An 18313-nucleotide genomic window follows, 5' to 3' on the forward strand; every position below is an offset into this window, starting at 1 on the left:
TATCATCAGCACATGACAAGGTAAGACTCCAAATGCCCGACTTCAGCATTTAACATGTGGAGACGTGGAGATAAAATTCCTTTCTGTGCACTAAAGCACCGAACCCTTTCTCATTTTGGCAAAAAAGTTAGAAAATGGAGAGCTCTCTGTGGTTACTTGTTTTCTGTTTCTTCAGACCTAGTGTAGCTTTGTGATAATGTTTCTGCTTTGCCTGTTTTGTGCATTTGCTTGTGGCAAGTGATTGTGCCAATTCTAAATTTCTTCGGCTAAGCTGTGCTTTTGGCTCTAGCCTGTGCCATGGGAGAATAGTCCCTCGAATAGTGTTGACTTTTGGCTGCAGGTTTCTAAAAATTCTTAAGACCAAAACGTTACCAGAGGTGTACTTGCTGTGTCACAAAATTCTGCTTGGGAAAAGTGTCTGGACGTTTGGGTTTTCTTCATGTGTTATCTAGCACATGTCTGTCTTCCTGTGTATCTGTCAGGCTCTCGGTGAAACTGGTTGTTTTTGAAGCAGTAGGCTTGAGTTTGTAGGGTTTTTATGACAGTCTTTGTGAAGTATATGTCATGACAGCACAAGTATGTTATGTTTACTTGTAGCACTTATCTTGGATGCCACTACTAACTTTTTGTACCTGGTTATGCAGTTGCCATATGCTGTGTTTTTATGTTCATATTGGATATAAAGTTTGTGGGTTTAATTCTGTTAGGCAGAACCTACTTTAACATGACCCGTGTTTGCCTTTTCTAGGAATAACATGCTTTGAAGTACTTGGTAGTGTTGATCACCTGTACCCCAGCACAAGAGCTCCAGCCTAATCTTTTTCAAACACGTCTGTCAGAACATGGGGGAAAACGATGATGAAAAATACGGTCAAGCTGGCCAGATATTTGAAAACTTTGTACAAGCATCAACATGCAAAGGTACCATTCAGGCCTTTAATATTCTCACTCGCCAACTTGAATTAGATCCTTTGGACAATAGAAACTTTTACACCAAATTGAAGTCAAGAGTGACCACGTGGAAGGCCAAAGCTTTGTGGAACAAGCTTGATAAAAGAGCAAGTCACAAAGAGTATAAACGTGGAAAATCTTGTATGAACACTAAGGTAAGTGAAGAAGTTCAGTTTTGGATTTCATAGTTTAGAATCTATTAAACTTGCTGTTCTACAAAAGCAAGGTTTAAACCATGACTTGCAATGTGTCTGTTCATTTAACCCTCCCTTTAATGTACTTTTTGAAATTGACCGATACCAACTGATTTTGACAATTTTTCAGGTATTTTTTTTCTGCAAGTTTTGTGGGAATTCACAGCATGTAAGTGGTCCTAAAAGCACCCTGCTTTACAGTCTGCCTCAGTTGTGACAGAAGGGTTTTCTGCCCTCTTTAGACATCAGTGTCTATCAGGCATAAGATGTAAACTCCTGAGGCAATGGGCTTCATTCATTCCAGGCTTACAAGAACTACTTGCTTTATTAGAAAGGGTTTTGCAAGGTGCAAATCATAGTGTATTCAGCAGGCTCCTCTGTTTGCTGCTTGGTGCACGCTTTAAGAGAACAAGGCTGGCCAAATGTGTTTCAACAGCAGTTCCTACACTGCTCTCTGGAAGGTGCTCCTTGGAGGCCTGAGGATCTGTCTTTGTCACATAGCATTGGCTCTAGTGGCTAAATGACAGCAAAAGAAAATCCTGCACTATTTGGGGATTTAAATACTTTCCTAGAACCACGTTTTTGCAAGCAGAATGTGGGTAATTGCTATGTAGACATTACTGAAGGAGTCTGCTTGTTTGTGGAAAGGACAAGGAATTTTCTCTTCAGCAGAGCATGCGGTAACGTATTTTGGTAGAACCACTGAACATTCGTGTAAGTCTTAATGATAAAACAATACAAAATACAAAGTTCACGCCACGTGTTTCATCTAGCTATCACAGAATATTTGTAATAGCTTTGTCTGAGAGCAATTAACTTCTTTACTGCAAGTGATACCTTAAAGTTGCCCCAAGAAGGGTAAATTTTAAGAAGCTACTTGACTTGTACAGAAGTAGAACAGAGAGGAGGGGCACCCTGAGGATTAACTAGACACCAAACTGTGGGAAGACTTCTTAGTTAAACCTATCACTGAAGTATTATTTTATGGGCTAAGTAGACGGTCAGTGTTGAAGGGCTCTTCCTTCTCATTTGTATCATTGCGTTGGAACTCCTTAAAAGTGCCAGAGAGAAGAACACCATGTTACCTTCAATACATATAGAGGCCTCTTCTATTATTTATTAATTTTTAATAAGCTTCCAATTATTATTAACTTTTCCTACAATAATAAATGCACTTATTACGATTTTCTTTAGAAAATGGAGGAGTGCCATTACAGCTATTTGCACTGCTTTCCTGACAGCCTCTGTTTTTCTCCTTTCCTTTTTCCCGTCATTTCCCTCTTTGACCTGTGCTTCCATTCTCCTCTTTTTTCTTTTGAAAAAGCCTTGAACATACGTCATTGAGCATCTTTGTGATGAAAACAGACAGGAAAGGGAAGGAATGAGAACGTGTCTGATGATTAACAAATTGCAGGAGATATTCCACATACACCTCACCTACACACACAGCCTCGGGTCCAATCTCCATGTTTGTTTGAGGAAGGATTTGCAACACAAAAAAGCAGTTTTAAGAGCCATGTGAAATGTAAAAATGAAGTACTTCTCTCTCAATTGTGACATAACAAAGCAAAAGCCTGGTTCTGCAAAGTTCTTAAGGAAAGTGATTAACTTTTATATATGATGAAAAAACTCATGGAAATCAGTTGGTACATAAAATACAGCCTGTGTATGCTTTACAAGGTTGCTAAGAGGAGGCAAATCCACACCTTCTGCAGTGTTAAAGGTATGGTATTACTGCTCTTTGAGAGTAAAGACTTATTTTTAGTGGCATGGTGTAAGTATTTGAGAAATTAATGGAGGAGGGGCACAAAGTTGATTGGAGGGCTGGAGCACCTCTTCTGTGAAGCGAGGTTGAGAGTGTTGGGGTTGTTCAGCCTGGAGAAGAGAAAGCTTCAGGAGACCTTATAGCAACCTTCCAGTACCTGAAGGGGGCCTATGAGAAAGCTGGAGAGGGACTTCTTACAAGGGCAGGTAGTGATAGGACAAAGGGTAATGGTTTCAAACTGTAAGGGAGTAGATTTAGATTAGACATTAGGAAGAAATTGTTTACTCTAAGAATAATGAGACTCTGGCACAGGTTGCCCAGGGAAGTTGTGGATGCCCCCTCCCTGGAAGTGTTCAAGGCCAAGTTGGATGGGGCTTTGAGCAACCTGGTCTGGTGGGAGGTGTCCCTGCCCATGGCAGGGGGGTTAGAAAAAGATGGTCTTTAAGGTCCCTTCCAACCCAAACCATTCTGTGATTCTGTATCTATGAGGGGCATATGATCAAATTGCAAATGAATATAGAATGTCTGTATATGATCAGTGTGTGTATAGATATACTGTGAAATACTTGCAGATTCTTATTATGAACCTGGACCATGTTCAGACCTGCACTTCACTGTGTCATCACTGATTTAATGAGAGAAACATGAATCTTCAGATTGCTGCAAATGAAAGCAGTAACCACAGTCTGCAGGGATATCTACCAAACATTCCTCACACGTGAATCACAGTCTGCTGTGAAAGCCTATCTTTGCAACATGAATGAGAGAAGACACTTTGCGAGAAGGCTGCAGGCTCCCTGGTCGTTTCGGTGGTGCACTCTGGCAGCCCCACTTACTGATAAGGAATTCTCAGAAATCTTGTCAGTCCAACCAAAATGCCAATACAGAGAGATGAGGCTACAGTATACGTACCACAATATTCCTTCTGTGCAACTTGTGATTTTAAGTTTGTCTTTCTTGCATGTTATGCCAGCTGCTGTTTTTAGTAGTGAAGCAGGCAAACAGCAGTTAGCAGGCTAAATCCTGGCAGCAGTGCCCAGCACTCACCTCTGGAGTTACCTGAGGACTGCTTGAAGTAGATCAGCCTGGAGTAAAAATCTTACTTGTTAAAGCAGGATCAGAAAATGAGCTAATTGGCTTTTTGCAATTGCAGATCTGTGAACAGAGCCAAGGTTGCTAGTAGGCATCACTAAAAAAATACATGACTTGAAGGCTTTATATGAGGTTGCGGCCATGAGCTCTGTAGCTGAGCTTGCAGCTCACAGTACTCAGATACAGCTTTGCAATCTGTCTGGCTTCTTGCAATCATCTCCATCTTTGAAGGAGATAAAGGAGATAAAACACAAGCAGGATCTAAACTACTTATGTTTATTTTTTTTTCTTTCAAACCAAGAACCTGCTGGCTCACCCAAAAGCTGTACTTTTTTTGCAGTGTATTTAAAAGCTGAATGCTGTAGTTGTTGATTATTGTGCTTGTAAACTCTTCAGCCATGTAAGTTACTCATTACAATATACACAAGTTTTATGCATACAAAACATTCCACTCCAACTAAATAACAATAATCCTGTGTCTTAGCTGCTCTTGAAGAACATTGCCAAATATGGCTTTCAGAGTTTCTTCTATGATATGATTTTAAGCTGGATGAATAAAACCAGTTGAACAATTTTCAAGAAGTTCAAACCCACTGCTATTTTGGAGTTGCCTTACTGTGGACTTTGTTTTTCCTTTAATGCTTTGTAGAAGGAAAAAAAAACAAAAAAACCCCAAACAACAAATGAACCCAAACCAAAACCAAAGTGCTGCAGAAAAACATGAACAAACTTGGGGCAGAAGTGAACTTTTTTTTGAAACTGGAGGAGTCCATCTGTATGTATGTTAAATCTGTATCAAACATACTTCCTTTCAACACAAACTTGTAAAATGGGAATGCATACTGCTCAGAATAGCTGTTTCTGGAGCTGGCATTTGCTCAGCTCACAGTATTAGAGAAAAACAGAAGTCTGTCCTAAGTAGCCAAAACTCTAGAAATCATACTGTGATTTCTTGCAAATATGTCTAGAAGAAGAGCACAACTTTATTATCCTGGCAGTTTCTCCTTAATTTTCATCTTTTACTAATCAGTGCAGAGTAGCATGCTTGGAATCTGTGATGATCATTTGTTTCTTCATGGAATGAGAGATAGCTAGACAATTGGAGAGGATTAAAGGTTTAACATATGCTGTTCACCATACTAGGGTTTTGAATGTCTCTTTAAGTTTTTGAACATGCAAAACATAATACGATGATGAACAATAATTCATCCAGCTAATTGCAGAGTGTTTTCAAAGCCCTTTTAAGACATGTGAGTGTTATCTAAACATTTATTTTAACCTCTCTGTATGGAGTAGGTGCTTCACTTGCCCTTTATTTACTGGCAGTTTACCTGTGTAAATAATGCAGATATGTACATGCACATATAAATAAGGCTCCCACTGATGTTTGAGGTATTTATGTATATGTATTAGAGGGCAGGACTGGCTCATGCCATGCAGCTGAAATTCTGGCTCTACCATGACTGCAGGTTGATGCTGGAGGAGAGCAGATGTTGCTGCACATGAAAACATCCCAGGCTTACTCTGAAGGGAGATGTTGATTCTCTAAAGCGTGCAAATGTGGTGGAGTCTTCCCCCTCAAAACATGTATGCTGTTTTTTCAAAGCACACATTTACACCTGAGGAAAGCTAAGGAAGCTTTTTTAAAGTGTTAATGTGTAATTATCAGCTGCCTTGGTAGACTCTGGCATTTCGCTCTGGATGCTGGATGTTGTGTATTGTGGGGAGGACAGTGGCAAATTCCAGTGCACAGCTTTGGTCATCTACCGTAGACCCCACCTTGGGCACGGTTCCTGGGCAGAGGACTTGTACAGTCTGAGCTGGGGTTTTAAGGCCTAACTGGACAGCATTAGCATAAAGCAAGTAAAGGTGAGCTAAGAATTTTTGAGTGCTGTGTATATAAATGCATACATATATGCATTTGTAGGTATATGTGCGTGTGTGTGTGCGTGTGAAACAAATGAAATGAACTTTGATCCCTGTTAGCCTCTCTAGTTTTCCTCATTCTGGGACTTGGTCTTTGAAAGGTTAGGTTGCTTTGCGTAAACTCCTGTGGGGAAACTTACTGCAAGAGAATGACTAAAATTTATGTCCACATTTCCAGGGCTTGCATAAAAACACGATGGCTCATTTCTGTAGCATCATACTCTGTCAGTCCTATCTGGACTCAGTGGCATTGGCGTCTCTGCTGTTGGGCAGGCTCCACGGGCATCTCTGGTGGGGTTCTGCTTTAGCTGAGGCAGCATTACAGAGAGCGTGTGGCTTGAGAGGGGATGGGAGCAGAGGAGAGACAGGGGCCAGGGTGTGAGTCAGCCAAAGAGGAGCCCTGGGTCAGAAATGGGGATGGAGGCTGGAGGCTTTGTGGCTGGCTCAGCACTGGCTCTGGGCCTTGTCTGCCACTATTAACCACACTGGTGTACCCACGAATGATAAAGCAAGATGGTCTCTATCTGCCAAACCCTTTCCGTTCCTTTTAATTTTTTCTGCTTCTAATGACTGTCAAATGAATGCTTTGAAAGTTAGTAAAACTTACTTCATCTTCTGCTCTCCTTTCCACAGACTTGAGAAAGGGAGAGGTACTCCTGGGCCGTGCTGTGCGCTGGCATGTTACGTAGTCGTAAGGTAATCAGGAAGATGAGTGATGGATACCAGGTCTCTATCCTTGTTATTAGGTAGAAATTGGCTTCCTACCAGTCCTCAGTTGTTTACAAACATCCTGATCTGCAGTCTTGCCCCTCATAGTAAATGAGGCAAGTTGGCTTCTAGCTTCCTCTCCCCTCTCTCCACCTTTCTCTGTAGCACTAAACAAATACTTCTCTTAATTAAGCAAATAATCCAGCATGTATAAACCTGCTGGTATTGTGGCTAAATTTCTTCTGAAGCGCTGGCATTTGTTGATCCTTCACAGGCAACTTGGGTTTTCAGCCAGTTTCTTATGCTGTATATACTAGCATAAAAGTCAGTGAGTTCATGAATTCAGGTGTTGTGAGAGACAAATATTTTTTTGGAACAGAGTAATTGAATTGTAAGATGAAAGAAGGGAATGCCAGTTGTGCTCCAACTCAGAAATATCCTTATTATAACGAAAAACATTAACCTGTTTCTTCTATAAAAAGTGAATATCCAGATGACATGTCCCTTTTGCTGGACATACTAATTTCTTCAAAATAATAATTGAAATGGGGAGATTTCCAAACCTGATTATCGGGGTTTATAATGAACACGCCAAACTTATCTTAGATGTATTAGATAGCATTGCTGACTCTCTTATTGTGATAAAAATGCATTTCTGTGAAGGTCATAAAACTTGAAGCTAGAAGGTGCCTACCATATTTATAGCAAGTTGAGTGAATGAAAGTGTTTGACTTTTCACAAAAAGAGATTCAGCTGCTTTTTATTTTTTTTTCTTTAATCGAATCACGTAGGGCTTGGACAGCAGAATCCAGGAGCTATAGAGGTACTGGGGGTATTAAGGGCCACCACATGTTCTGCTGACTTTTTAAAGTGGCACCTAGATGTGTTTGGTGCAGTTGAAAGATAAGCTGTTTATTTTGGTATCCATGCTGCTTTGCTTTTGTCTTTTAGGACAGAGCACCTAAAGCCTTGTAGTGGATTTCCATTGCAGATTTATTTTTAAGAATTTTAATTAGTAACTTCTACAGAGTTATTTCAAACTAGTAGAAGATATGAGACTAATAGGACTGAGTAGTAAGGAAGACTTGCTTGAGATGAGAGAAAAAGAAACAAGTCACCTATGAACGTTCAGTGAAACCGTTTCAGGGGCTTTAGATAGGGGATGGGAAGAAGCTCGGGTGGTGACAGGACACACAGCAGACGGGCTTCTTAGAAAAGAAAACAAAGTCTTTGACTCTTTGAGCAGTGTTTTAAACTGATTGGGCCAAATTACGTCAGCAAAAGCAAATGTTTGGCATGTGATTTGGTAATGAAATCACTTTATTTTTATTATCCTACGGACATTTCCACAAACACACAATTTTTCAGCTTTATCAGTCATGAAAAGCAATGATGCCCAGCCAAAGTAACATAATCAGACAGCCTAAATAAGACTTTCAGGCATTTGGGATTTTTAAAATTTTTGGTTTGCAAGATAACAGTAGCTTTACATCAGTACTTTTAGCAGAACTGTGCTGTTTCTCTGTCCCTTGCTTAATGACTTTGCAAGTAATGGACAGAAGGGAACTGTCCCACCCTGACCCGATTTCCTAGATATTTTGTAAAGATTCCCACAGGGAGTGATACCCAGTTACTTTCACACGAAACACTGCTATTGTCACCACGAGTGGCTTAATTAAGTCTGAATGAAACAAAAGGTTGTGACAGGACGTGTTGCCCCAACTCTGTAGTGCTTTTGGTTGGGACTGTGTGAAGCAGCAAGGCTGTGTCCATCCACTAGGCAGGATGGTGTGTGCATGGTGAGGGGTGCTCTCACCTGGCCCCTGCCACACCGCTTGGGTCAGGCCTTTCTCCTGGCCTCAGCCTGGCCTCGACAGTGCCAGATGTAGTTGTTACGGGTTTGTTGTTAGCTACGTTTCCAGCTCTGCTCTGGTAATGTTTGTGTACTGATAAGTGAGGAAGTACATAACTTTTGCTACCAAGAAGTGATTAAACACTTGGCTGCTAAAAAACAGATTTCAGACAATAAGGCAATTTCCTGTCTCCTACAGTTCAGGTCCTTCCCGAGGTTCCCATGTCTGTCCTGAGAACTGGGGATGTGGGGAAGTGTTTTGGGGATGTGGTTGCTCTCTTTTCTCTTTGTGCTGACATTGAATTTCTGGTTTAGGCATTGATGCAGATCACTTCTAATACATTTTCAGTAAAATGTAAAATATCACAGTTCTAAGAGATGCTGTGTGATAACTGGAAATGTAAAATGTTTTAGTAGATGCTGATTGTCTTAAACAAAGAACCGAATTTCTATTTGTATTTTCCCTTTTAAAAGCCTTAACCATGATGGAATTGTGGTAAGAAAAAAACGTTTAACTGGGATCTGTTGTCATGACAAAGTGGAAATTCACCTTTAATGCCCTTGAAATGGGGTTAATTTGCCTTGCTTTCTCTGCTATGGTGTTTAAAGGTGGCTTATTTTGTCAGTCAGTTCTCTAAACTCCCACATTCCCTAACATGTCTACATTTATGCACAAAATCTGTTTGTATCTGCAAACAGCCAGGTTTCTGCAAACTAGTGTAGACACCTGTTTGCCATTTCTAGGATACTTCTGTCTTAACCTGTGTATCTGACAAAGATTATTTCTCAATAAGCACTTTTGAGTTTATACCATAATGTGATGTTATTGCAGTTTTCTAATTCTCTGGTATTTTAACCTTCTCCTCAGATCAGGAATGTTTGGGTGAGTTTAAGCTGTATTTTGAAATAAACCTGGCGGTGGGAGAAAACCACGTATTTCTGTGGTGAAAAGGCCTTTGAAACACAACTGTTGTCCTGACAGCTGGCCGCGTTTTGCTTCAAATCTTCTTGACCTGTGAGAGTCTGGCACGTACCCAAGTGGGCCTTGGTTTTTTCTGGATCCTGGGTGATGGCAGAGAGAAGGACAAGCCTTGTGTAATTTCAGCTAACATAAGAGCTATACTTCATATCTACAGATGCTTTAAATTAAAAATACGTATGAGCTGTGGGCCTTGTTATACCATATACTGGGAGATGAGGCTTGAGGGATGAAGTGAGTAATGGTAATGTCTTGCATTGATCTTGAGCACTACAGCCAGATACCTGTATCTTCCTCCTTTATGGAGAAGTTGGCCCAGCATGTCTGAGGGAAGCAGAAGTTGCAATACTGACTTGACCCTCGTAGGGCACTTGCTTTAATGGGCAAACTTGTGAATACATTTTACATTAAATTATGTCACACAGGCAGCTAAAAACCTGTACTTACAGTGATGCTAGCAATAGTTTCTGCTGGACTGGAGAAATGTATTAAGTGAAATTTCAGTGATTCATATTGTAGGCTGGTACTTGTCATACTTATTAAAAATTTGGGTGCTGGATTGAGGAGGTGCGGATATAACTAAACTGGAATGAGCTGCAAGTGCTTTGAAATGCAGGGTTAGAATTTTTAAAGAATCTTTAAAAGATTAAGAAATAGTCTGAGATCAAGAGGATAAAATTTCTAAAAGCTACTAGAAAATTGTGATCCATCTAACAGAGGAGTGCAACACCTATAGAAAATTTGAAATATGCTACGGAAAATGATCTGGTGCTTATAATGGACCACACAGCAAGCTTGAGTCCATAGGGCGTAGTGCTGACGCAAGGTGAACCGATCTTGGGAGCCTGTCCGAGGAGGCCTGTGGTGTGTCGGGGATTGGGGTGGTTTCCTTCCCACCTACTTAGTGCAGGTGAAAACCCTGGTAAAGTCTTTTGCCCAGTTTGAAGTACATGTTATAGGCAAGGGGCAGATAAACTGGAGCAGAGCAGCAAGAATGGTCAGAACTTTAGAGAATGTGACCTGCAGGAGAGGCTGAAACACCTTTATCTAATCTATGTTAGAGAAGACCCAGAGGAGCACTACATCGTTGCTTGGAACACAACCAGAACTGTTATTCATTTCTCTTTCTCTGGCTAACACTGCTAGATCAAATTCTGATTAGCTTTTCAAAGTTTGCATTTTGCCTTGGACATTTGCTGCTCCTAAAGAGCTGAAGCTCTGAAGAACAGCCTGCATTTCCCAAGGTCATGCCTGTTTCTGCTTAGGAAACCAAGAGATGCTGCCTTGCTTGTCTTGCATCACTCTCTGGATTTGTACATTTGACTAAGATGCTAATTTGGGAAGAACCATGTGGTTATGCCACACTCTGGATTAGCCTTGTGTTGCTACTTCCACTGCCCCTTTGGGTGAGTTACAACAGCAGCTTTAACAGGACCTGTGCAACAGCAAAAACTCCCCTCTGGCTGGTGCTCGCCTTCCCATCCTTCCTGTACTCTCTGCCATCCTCCCTGGATTTATAATTCAGATAAAACAACTGCCCCAGGGTAGCTTGCAACTGAGATTAGCAAACATTGCAAGGGATGGCCGGGAGCTTCCTGCCAAGGACTCCACGCCCACATAATTAATAATGAGTTATGGTGATCAGCAAGTGCTCAGTGGAAGGCAAACGCATTTCTCTCAGATTTTCTTTTTACTTTTTTCTCTCATTTGTATGTTTTTTACTGACATAGGAAATAATTGCATAGGTAGGAAGCCTTTCCTGCCAGGTGAGGGCTGCTGTGGGGCTGCGCACTGCCTGCCTGGCTGACGGCCAGGCTGCAAGGGCTGGGCTGGGCTGGGTTGGGTTGGGCTGGCTCCTGCTTGACTGTAGGCACCTGGGGTAGGAAGTTCACTGCCTGTCAGCCCAGATACAGCCCTGATAGTGGCAGAACGAGCGCAGTCGGTGTTGTTCAGGCAGGTGCCTCCATCTTAATTTCACCCTGGCTGGAATGTCAAAACAGAGTCATTAACATGTGGCTGTGTAAATAAACACTGATCTTCTATGTGTGTTTATCTCCCTTGTGTTGCATCGGATGTTGGTGTAGAAGAGACTGTTACACCTCGTGATGTGCAATTTGCAGCCTAATTTTATGCCTTCAGCTCTCTTTGAAGCATGTTCCTGTTCATATCTTTTCACCTTTATTATATTTACTTTTATTTTTCAAGACTATTTCTTTCAGTAGTAAGGGCTGTTATGTACCTTTTTTGTTTTCAGCCAAAAAGGCTTTGGAAATAAGAACTAGAGGTGCTGAATTCTGATTTTTTGTTGTGTGACATGCTGCCAGCAGCCTGGTTTGTTGCTTCAGTATGAGTGCTGTCAACTTTCCCTGCTATCAGAAAGCTCCTAAAAAAAGTTACACTCAAGATACATTTTCTAATTCTAGTTGTCTGAACTGTTCATGTCCATCTTGCTGCTTGATGCTACCAGATGCTGTATAGCGAAGAGGTGCTGGTTGGTCAATTACTAGTGTTTTCAAATTCTAAATAAAAATGTAAAAAGTATTGTCTACCTATGGTAAACTGCTCTGTGCAAGTGACCAGTTAAATAAACTGGAAAAAAGTCAGGTTATTGCTCCTTGGAGTGATATCTGGTTTTACTAGTAAGTGGCTGTGAATGCTAACCCTGGAAAATGCAGTGGGTTTGAAGATTGCATGATGACCTGGAAGAAAACAGAAGCCCAAGAATTGCTGCCTGCTTGTATGGCATTGAATTTTGAGCTCAGCTGTAGCTGCCATACACTGCTGTACAGTCATTCTGCTTAGGAAAGTTAGAAATTATGGGATTAAATGATTCATTTCTTTAAAAATAAAGAAATAGTAAATTAAAAACCTGGATTCTGACTCAGACCTGATGGCTAGTTCTGTATAAATTTTTTTACTCAGTACTGGCTTCTAAAAGTCAAGTCTTACTTAATTGGGTGTTGGTTAATAATTCACCTAATATAAAATGTATTTTAGAACATATTTCAAAATATGTTCTGAAATGGCCTTGAAATAACTCATCAGCTACTTTAAAAAGCCAGTCTCTGAGTGGAAGCTTAACTGATTTATTAGGTTGTTGTAATTGTTGTTTAGCCAAAAATGTTAGCTTCAGTGTAGTAGTTCATCTCTGTAGACAGACCAGGCTGTAGCAACAGTGCTGTTGGGTGTTTTGGTTGGTTTTTTTGTTGGTTTTGTTTGTTTGTGATTTTTTTTATTTGTGTGTTGGTTTTTTATTGGCTTGTTTTAAAAGCATATTGCCAACTTCTTCCTGGAGCAAAGCTATGGTTGTTGACCAACTTGCCTGCATGCTCTGGATGCCATAAAGCTTGAGAAATCCCTTTCTCTGGATCTGTAGACAAGTCCTTTATTGGCTGGTCAACCCCTCACCCTGAAACCATGTAGAGGATTAATTATTTTCTTGCAATCTCATGAGTATCACTTACTCATAAGACTCCCAGTACTCAAGGCTTGGTCTCTGCTGTGCTTGGAGGCGAGGCTCTTGCTGCCTGTGTTTCTCCATCTCTGTTCACCAGTTCTCTGTTTCTGTATGAATTGGTTTGTTTCATGGGGTTTTTTTGCTAGATTTTTAAGGATAGCCTTAAAGCATTATCTTACTATGACAGGTGTAAGCCTGCAAAAAAAAAATTAAAGTACTTAAATGCTGCCAACCATATTCATGACCGGGATAGTCAGGCAACATTCTTTCTGCAAGGTTTATCTTATTTTCCTTTTGATTGTTTAAGCAACTGGCCCCAAAAAAAGAAAGCAATCTCTTCTGTGTTTTGGGTGTGGGTTTTTTTTCCATTTTGATTACAATGAGAGACAGGTAAGAAAACAGCAAACATGCTCTTAATTCCAAAGGCTCTTACAAGGTTTAATTTGTGGTTTATTTGATGAGATTTTTGGACTAAAGCACTTGCCTGATTTCTGGTGGATAATCTGTTTATTGAAAACAGTATGACATTTCTTGTCAGATGATGTGTAGATTTTCTTCAGATAACTGTAACTGGGGTGCAGGGGAACTGAAAGTCTCTGGAGATAGTTGTCTGTATTACGTCTACCAACTGCCATTTTAAAAAAAATTAGTTTTGCAAACTGTTACACAAGCTCTGAGATCAAGTCCACATATTTAAATATGGCCCATGCCTCCTGAAAGAGCTCTTCAGAAAAGCTTCAAATAACGAAGTGCATCAGTGAAGGATCTTTTGACCTTCTAGCACACTGAATGCATATAGCCTTTCTTTAATGTGCTGCATAGCAGACTATAAGTTTCAGATATCTTTCATTCCATTGTTTTAATTTCAAAAGATGGAAAGGGTTTTATACATAAATCTAATATTAGTACATGTATCTGCGAGACAGGGAGGATGGATGGACGAGTGTGTCCAAATTCATCCTGGAAAAATGAAGGCACGTGTCTTTTTCCATGCAGAAGCTTATCTTCCAAACAAGAGAAAAACATGCCAGTGAAGATGAGCCAAATGAATGCAATAAATGTACTAATATTTCACTTCTGGCATTTTGACCCAATAAAACAGGAGGTGAGTAAAGATAGATCCTCTGATCCCTGGATTGTGCCTCGTCCAGCTGCGAGTGCAGCAACTGCAGGGCGCAGTGCTGGGGAAAGAGCTCTGTCCAAAATCGGCCTAGATAAGGTACCCTCAAATCCACATTGCAGTGTTTTAAGAAGAAAAATAGCAATGTCTCTGTTTTAGCCAATTGCTGATATGGGTGCTTTTTGTAGGAGATGACAAAACTGTATATTTCTGAGGTGCTCAGCGGGGCTACAAAGGGTGAAATACCGGTGGGATCGAAAGCAGAAATGGACTCGGGTTGCGTTTCCTGCACTGGGACAGGGTTTTGTTGCTGTGGTTGGTGGCAATTAGGGGTACGTGAGCCTTGTTGTTGCTGCCTTTGAACTTCTCCAACAGTGGCATTTATGTGGTGTTCACTTTCCAAAAATGTCCATTCAGCAAGATCCAACTAGTCTTAATAATATTTTAAGGTAGATTTTGAAACTATCTGTAGTGCATTTAACTAGTGTTTGCATAACACTTTGGAGAGTTAGGACCTCTTATTAAGATATATCTAACTGAATATTATTTATGTCAAATGAAACAATTTTAACCTTACTATTTATAAAGAGCTCATAAAACATAGTATAATAGAGGAAAATACGTCTTTAAAGATTATAGAGTGAGTTTAATTAGCTCCTATAGCTTTTCCTCCCCCTTCCTTTGATGGAAGAATTAGTTTTGTTTATTTTATTTTAGTATTTGCATGTAGTATAGGTCTGTTAACCACAGAAATTTTGGATATATATGTTGTTATATGGCCACTTTCTGAAAATCAGGGAAAGAATTCTTGGTTTAGGTCAGCACTGTCCCTTTTCCATATATGTATGTAGTTGACTGGACATCTTCCAAATCATTGTCATATTTAGCTACAGTTGCCATCACTGTTCTTGCTAAGGTCATATTCTGTGGCCTTTTAGTGGAATAAGTTGTACAGGTGTGGCGGCATTCAACAAGTTGTGCGACAAGCAATGAGTGCAAGCATCTCGTGCGATGCAGGGCACGTTACTGTCAGGAGAGTGCTCTACTTGCATAGCTCTGGTGTGTCTGGTAGCCGAGCTATCTTACAGCTACACATACCTCATTGGTGCCAGTGGCTGGGCTGGTTTGGAGAAAAGGAGATGATGAGCACTTTGTATGGGGGCTTTATTTAGAGTGAGTGCTTGAATAGAGTTGTTGAGTTTAGGGGAGCAACCATATAGTGAAGTGCTTTGGTAAACCAGGACTGTAGCAAGACTAGACTCGCTTCTTGGATTGACAAAACATGTCATTCCTATTGTGAGCTTAGCCATTTTTTTCTTTTTCCTATTTTTTTAAAATAAAGCTTTAGCTCTTGGCATTTTTAATGTTGTCAGAAGTGGCATATGGAATCTCGTCGGTGATTTCAATTATAATGTTTCAAACTTTAGAAACTATTGGCTATTCAGCAGATTCAGGGTACATTTGACTGCACTGTTGTATCCAGTGGCTGTCAATGAATTTGTGGTAAAATCATAGACTACAAATGTGAGATGAACTGTAAGTCAGGAATGTCCCACTGAGCAGTCCTATTTTTGCCAGAAGCATTTTCATGTCTAGTAAAGGGGCTGAAGTAAAAAGCATTGTGGTGAAGAGAGCTTCCCGCTGCAGCTTCTGGTAGCAGTCTGCCTTAGCTGCTTGTGCAGCTGTTTCTCTTTGGAGCCTTTCCAGGGAAACTGTCATTGCCAATCCAGAAAATGTGTTGTTTCATTACATTTTGTGCGTATCTCGTGTTGCATCACATTTAGTTCTATCACGAATAAACACTTGCCCAAACCCATGTAGGATATAATCCTGTGGAGTCAGTCAGATTAATCTTTGGTGCACCCCTGTTGCTTCGGATGTTGTACAAAGGCCAGGTCTGCTGTGAAGTCTCAAATCTGGTGATTACGGAAATGAACAAACCTGAGGTCCACAGCAAATGATGGAAGAGAGTTTGCCATGGAAAGGCAAAGCGTTCTGTCTCTGTGTCCTAGGAGCTGTTTGGGCATGGGCATAGCCTCCTACCACTGTGTGGGGAGGCCCACAGCCACTGGGGTACCTGCAGCACCAGGCAACGGCTTTGAGGTACCTGGGGGAAGCCCATCCCTTGGTGCTCATTTCTAGCATCATGATCCATTCCTATAGTTTTTGATTTCCAATTGGTGATTTGGATAAATATTACATATAAGCTAAAGACAGTTAAATAATTTAGGCAGATGGTTTTCACTATTTTTTTCAGTAGTATATGTGTGCATTTCCCCTGAAGAGTGTAAGTGGTGCATGCCTTAGGACAGTGAAGGGTGTCCCTGTGTCTTTCCAGTTCCTGTTGAGCTGGAATCTAAAATCAATCTTTTTTTTACCTCTGAAACAACTGAAAGACAGAAATGATAAAATCTTGACTTTTTGGAGTGATTTTACTTTCTGTCTTCATGTCAAGAATACAGGGGGGTGGATCATAACTGAACACACTCTTATTTTCCAGGATTAATTTAATGATTGGATACCTTAGGCAGGAGAGGAGTGAGGGATTTGGACTCTGACAATAACAGTGTACTGCATCGAGCTACAGTGGGATTTGTTCATTCTTAACTGTGCCAAGAGATGCTGTTTGGTTGCATCCCCCACCCACATGCTACTACCAACTGGTAGATTCCTTGACTGTGAGCATGTGAATGCCAATAGCTGGTTTTTTTTCACATTGTTCAAGGTAAATTAGTAGATTCTGCCTTTCAGTTATTAAAGTGGATGTGATTTTTGTGACTTGGTCATTGTGGAGTGTTATTTTGGTTTTTGTTAAACATAGTGCTTGTATTCTTGCTCTCTCCCTCCTTTCTCTCAAAACCTCTGTTGTTTCTGTAAGCTTGCTTTACTATGTGAAAACTAGTGAAGGCATTCTGCAAATTCTCAGCTGTTAAACTGCATACGGTTTTTCCAGAATGGGATATAGGTGCCTGGATTCACAGGCTGCTGATTTAATAGTGGGGTACAAGAGGGGTTGCAAGAGGCCTCTACTTTGTATCTCTCTCTCCCTTTCCTCTCTTCTTATTTTGTAAGTCATATATTTGTACATGATATACAGGAGATCATATTAAAAAATCCATGCCTGGTACAAAAGTGGTTTTGCTTTTGAAGAGGTAACTTGTGCTGCCAATTAGCTCAGCACTAAGTGGTCTTATTCAGTGCAGAAATATTTACAAGAAGGGTAGATGAATGTAGCGCACTTAAAATTAATGAAAAGTACTTGTGGTGACCATTGCTTGTAGGAGTTAGTGTTTATGGGCAGTCTCTTCAGCACTACTAGTTACTGTGTAGCTGGAGTCTGGCGCAGGAAATGTCAAAGAATCATAGAATGCCAGGTTGGAAGGGACCACAAGGATCATCCAGTCCAACCTCTCAAAGTAAAAGTATCATTTAAATGAGATGCGTCAGCAACATGTCAAGCTGACTCCTAAAACTGACCAATGTAGGGGAATTTACCACTTCCCCTGGGAGATTGTTCCAATGTCTGATTGATCTCATGGTAGAAAAAATTCTTCTGGAGTTCAATCGAAATGTAGCTTTACTTGGCGCTGTTGCTGATGCAGTGATGGAGCAGAGGTGTGCCTGTGCCGGGCAAGCCTGTGTCTGGGTGTGTGCAGGGCATTTGCTGTGCCCAGCTTTTCTCCTCTTGGCTGTGGAGCTCATGGGCTCAGCGCTGGGCTATGGGGCCAGGACCAGGGAATGGCTGGGTGGGAGTCCTTGTCACAGCTCCCTTTCTCAGTGTCTGCATGTCCTTTTCTAGAGGAGGTGTGCTCAATATTTCAAGCATTTAGAAGATCTTTGGATGAAGTTTCTCCAGCCTGAACAAGAAACAGGCAAAAGCTCCTTGTCAGTCCTCTTCAGCAACTGTAACTTTGATTAATTTGTGGAAGATGCTTTGAAAAGTCAAGTTACCCTTTATGTTTTTAGGAGATGGTCTGGCACCATTAAGATAGTTGAGCTGTGAAAGGGAGTGTGGATGTCAAGAAATTGTTGGTGTTTGTCTGACTCTGTTTGTTAGATTTCAGGATTGATTATTCAAGACTTCCTCATGTGATGTCAGTTGTCACAATCTATGTTAAATTGCAAGAAATTAATTTCAAAAGCAGCCTCTGATGAGCCAAGAAACTGGGGTAACAGGAGGTGAAGCCATTCAGGGTTCATTCTAGGCTGACTGCAAGAAGGTTTCTCCTGTGACATTGTTTGCAAGCAGAGAGCTGGGGAGGAAGAGCA

General features: G+C 40.8%; 1 protein-coding gene across 1 annotated transcript in view; it reads left to right on the forward strand.

The window, feature by feature from the left end:
* The first annotated feature begins 842 nt into the window (after positions 1-842).
* Positions 843-18313, forward strand: part of MICAL2 (microtubule associated monooxygenase, calponin and LIM domain containing 2) — a 56601-nt gene continuing 39130 nt past the window's right edge. Inside the window, exon 1 of the mRNA XM_010189812.1 lies at positions 843-1106. Coding sequence (XP_010188114.1) covers positions 843-1106 — 264 coding nt within the window. The remainder of the gene's footprint in view (positions 1107-18313) is intronic.

The sequence above is a fragment of the Mesitornis unicolor genome, unplaced genomic scaffold (genome assembly GCF_000695765.1).
Source record: "Mesitornis unicolor isolate BGI_N332 unplaced genomic scaffold, ASM69576v1 scaffold40988, whole genome shotgun sequence".
Classification (NCBI taxonomy): domain Eukaryota; kingdom Metazoa; phylum Chordata; class Aves; order Mesitornithiformes; family Mesitornithidae; genus Mesitornis; species Mesitornis unicolor.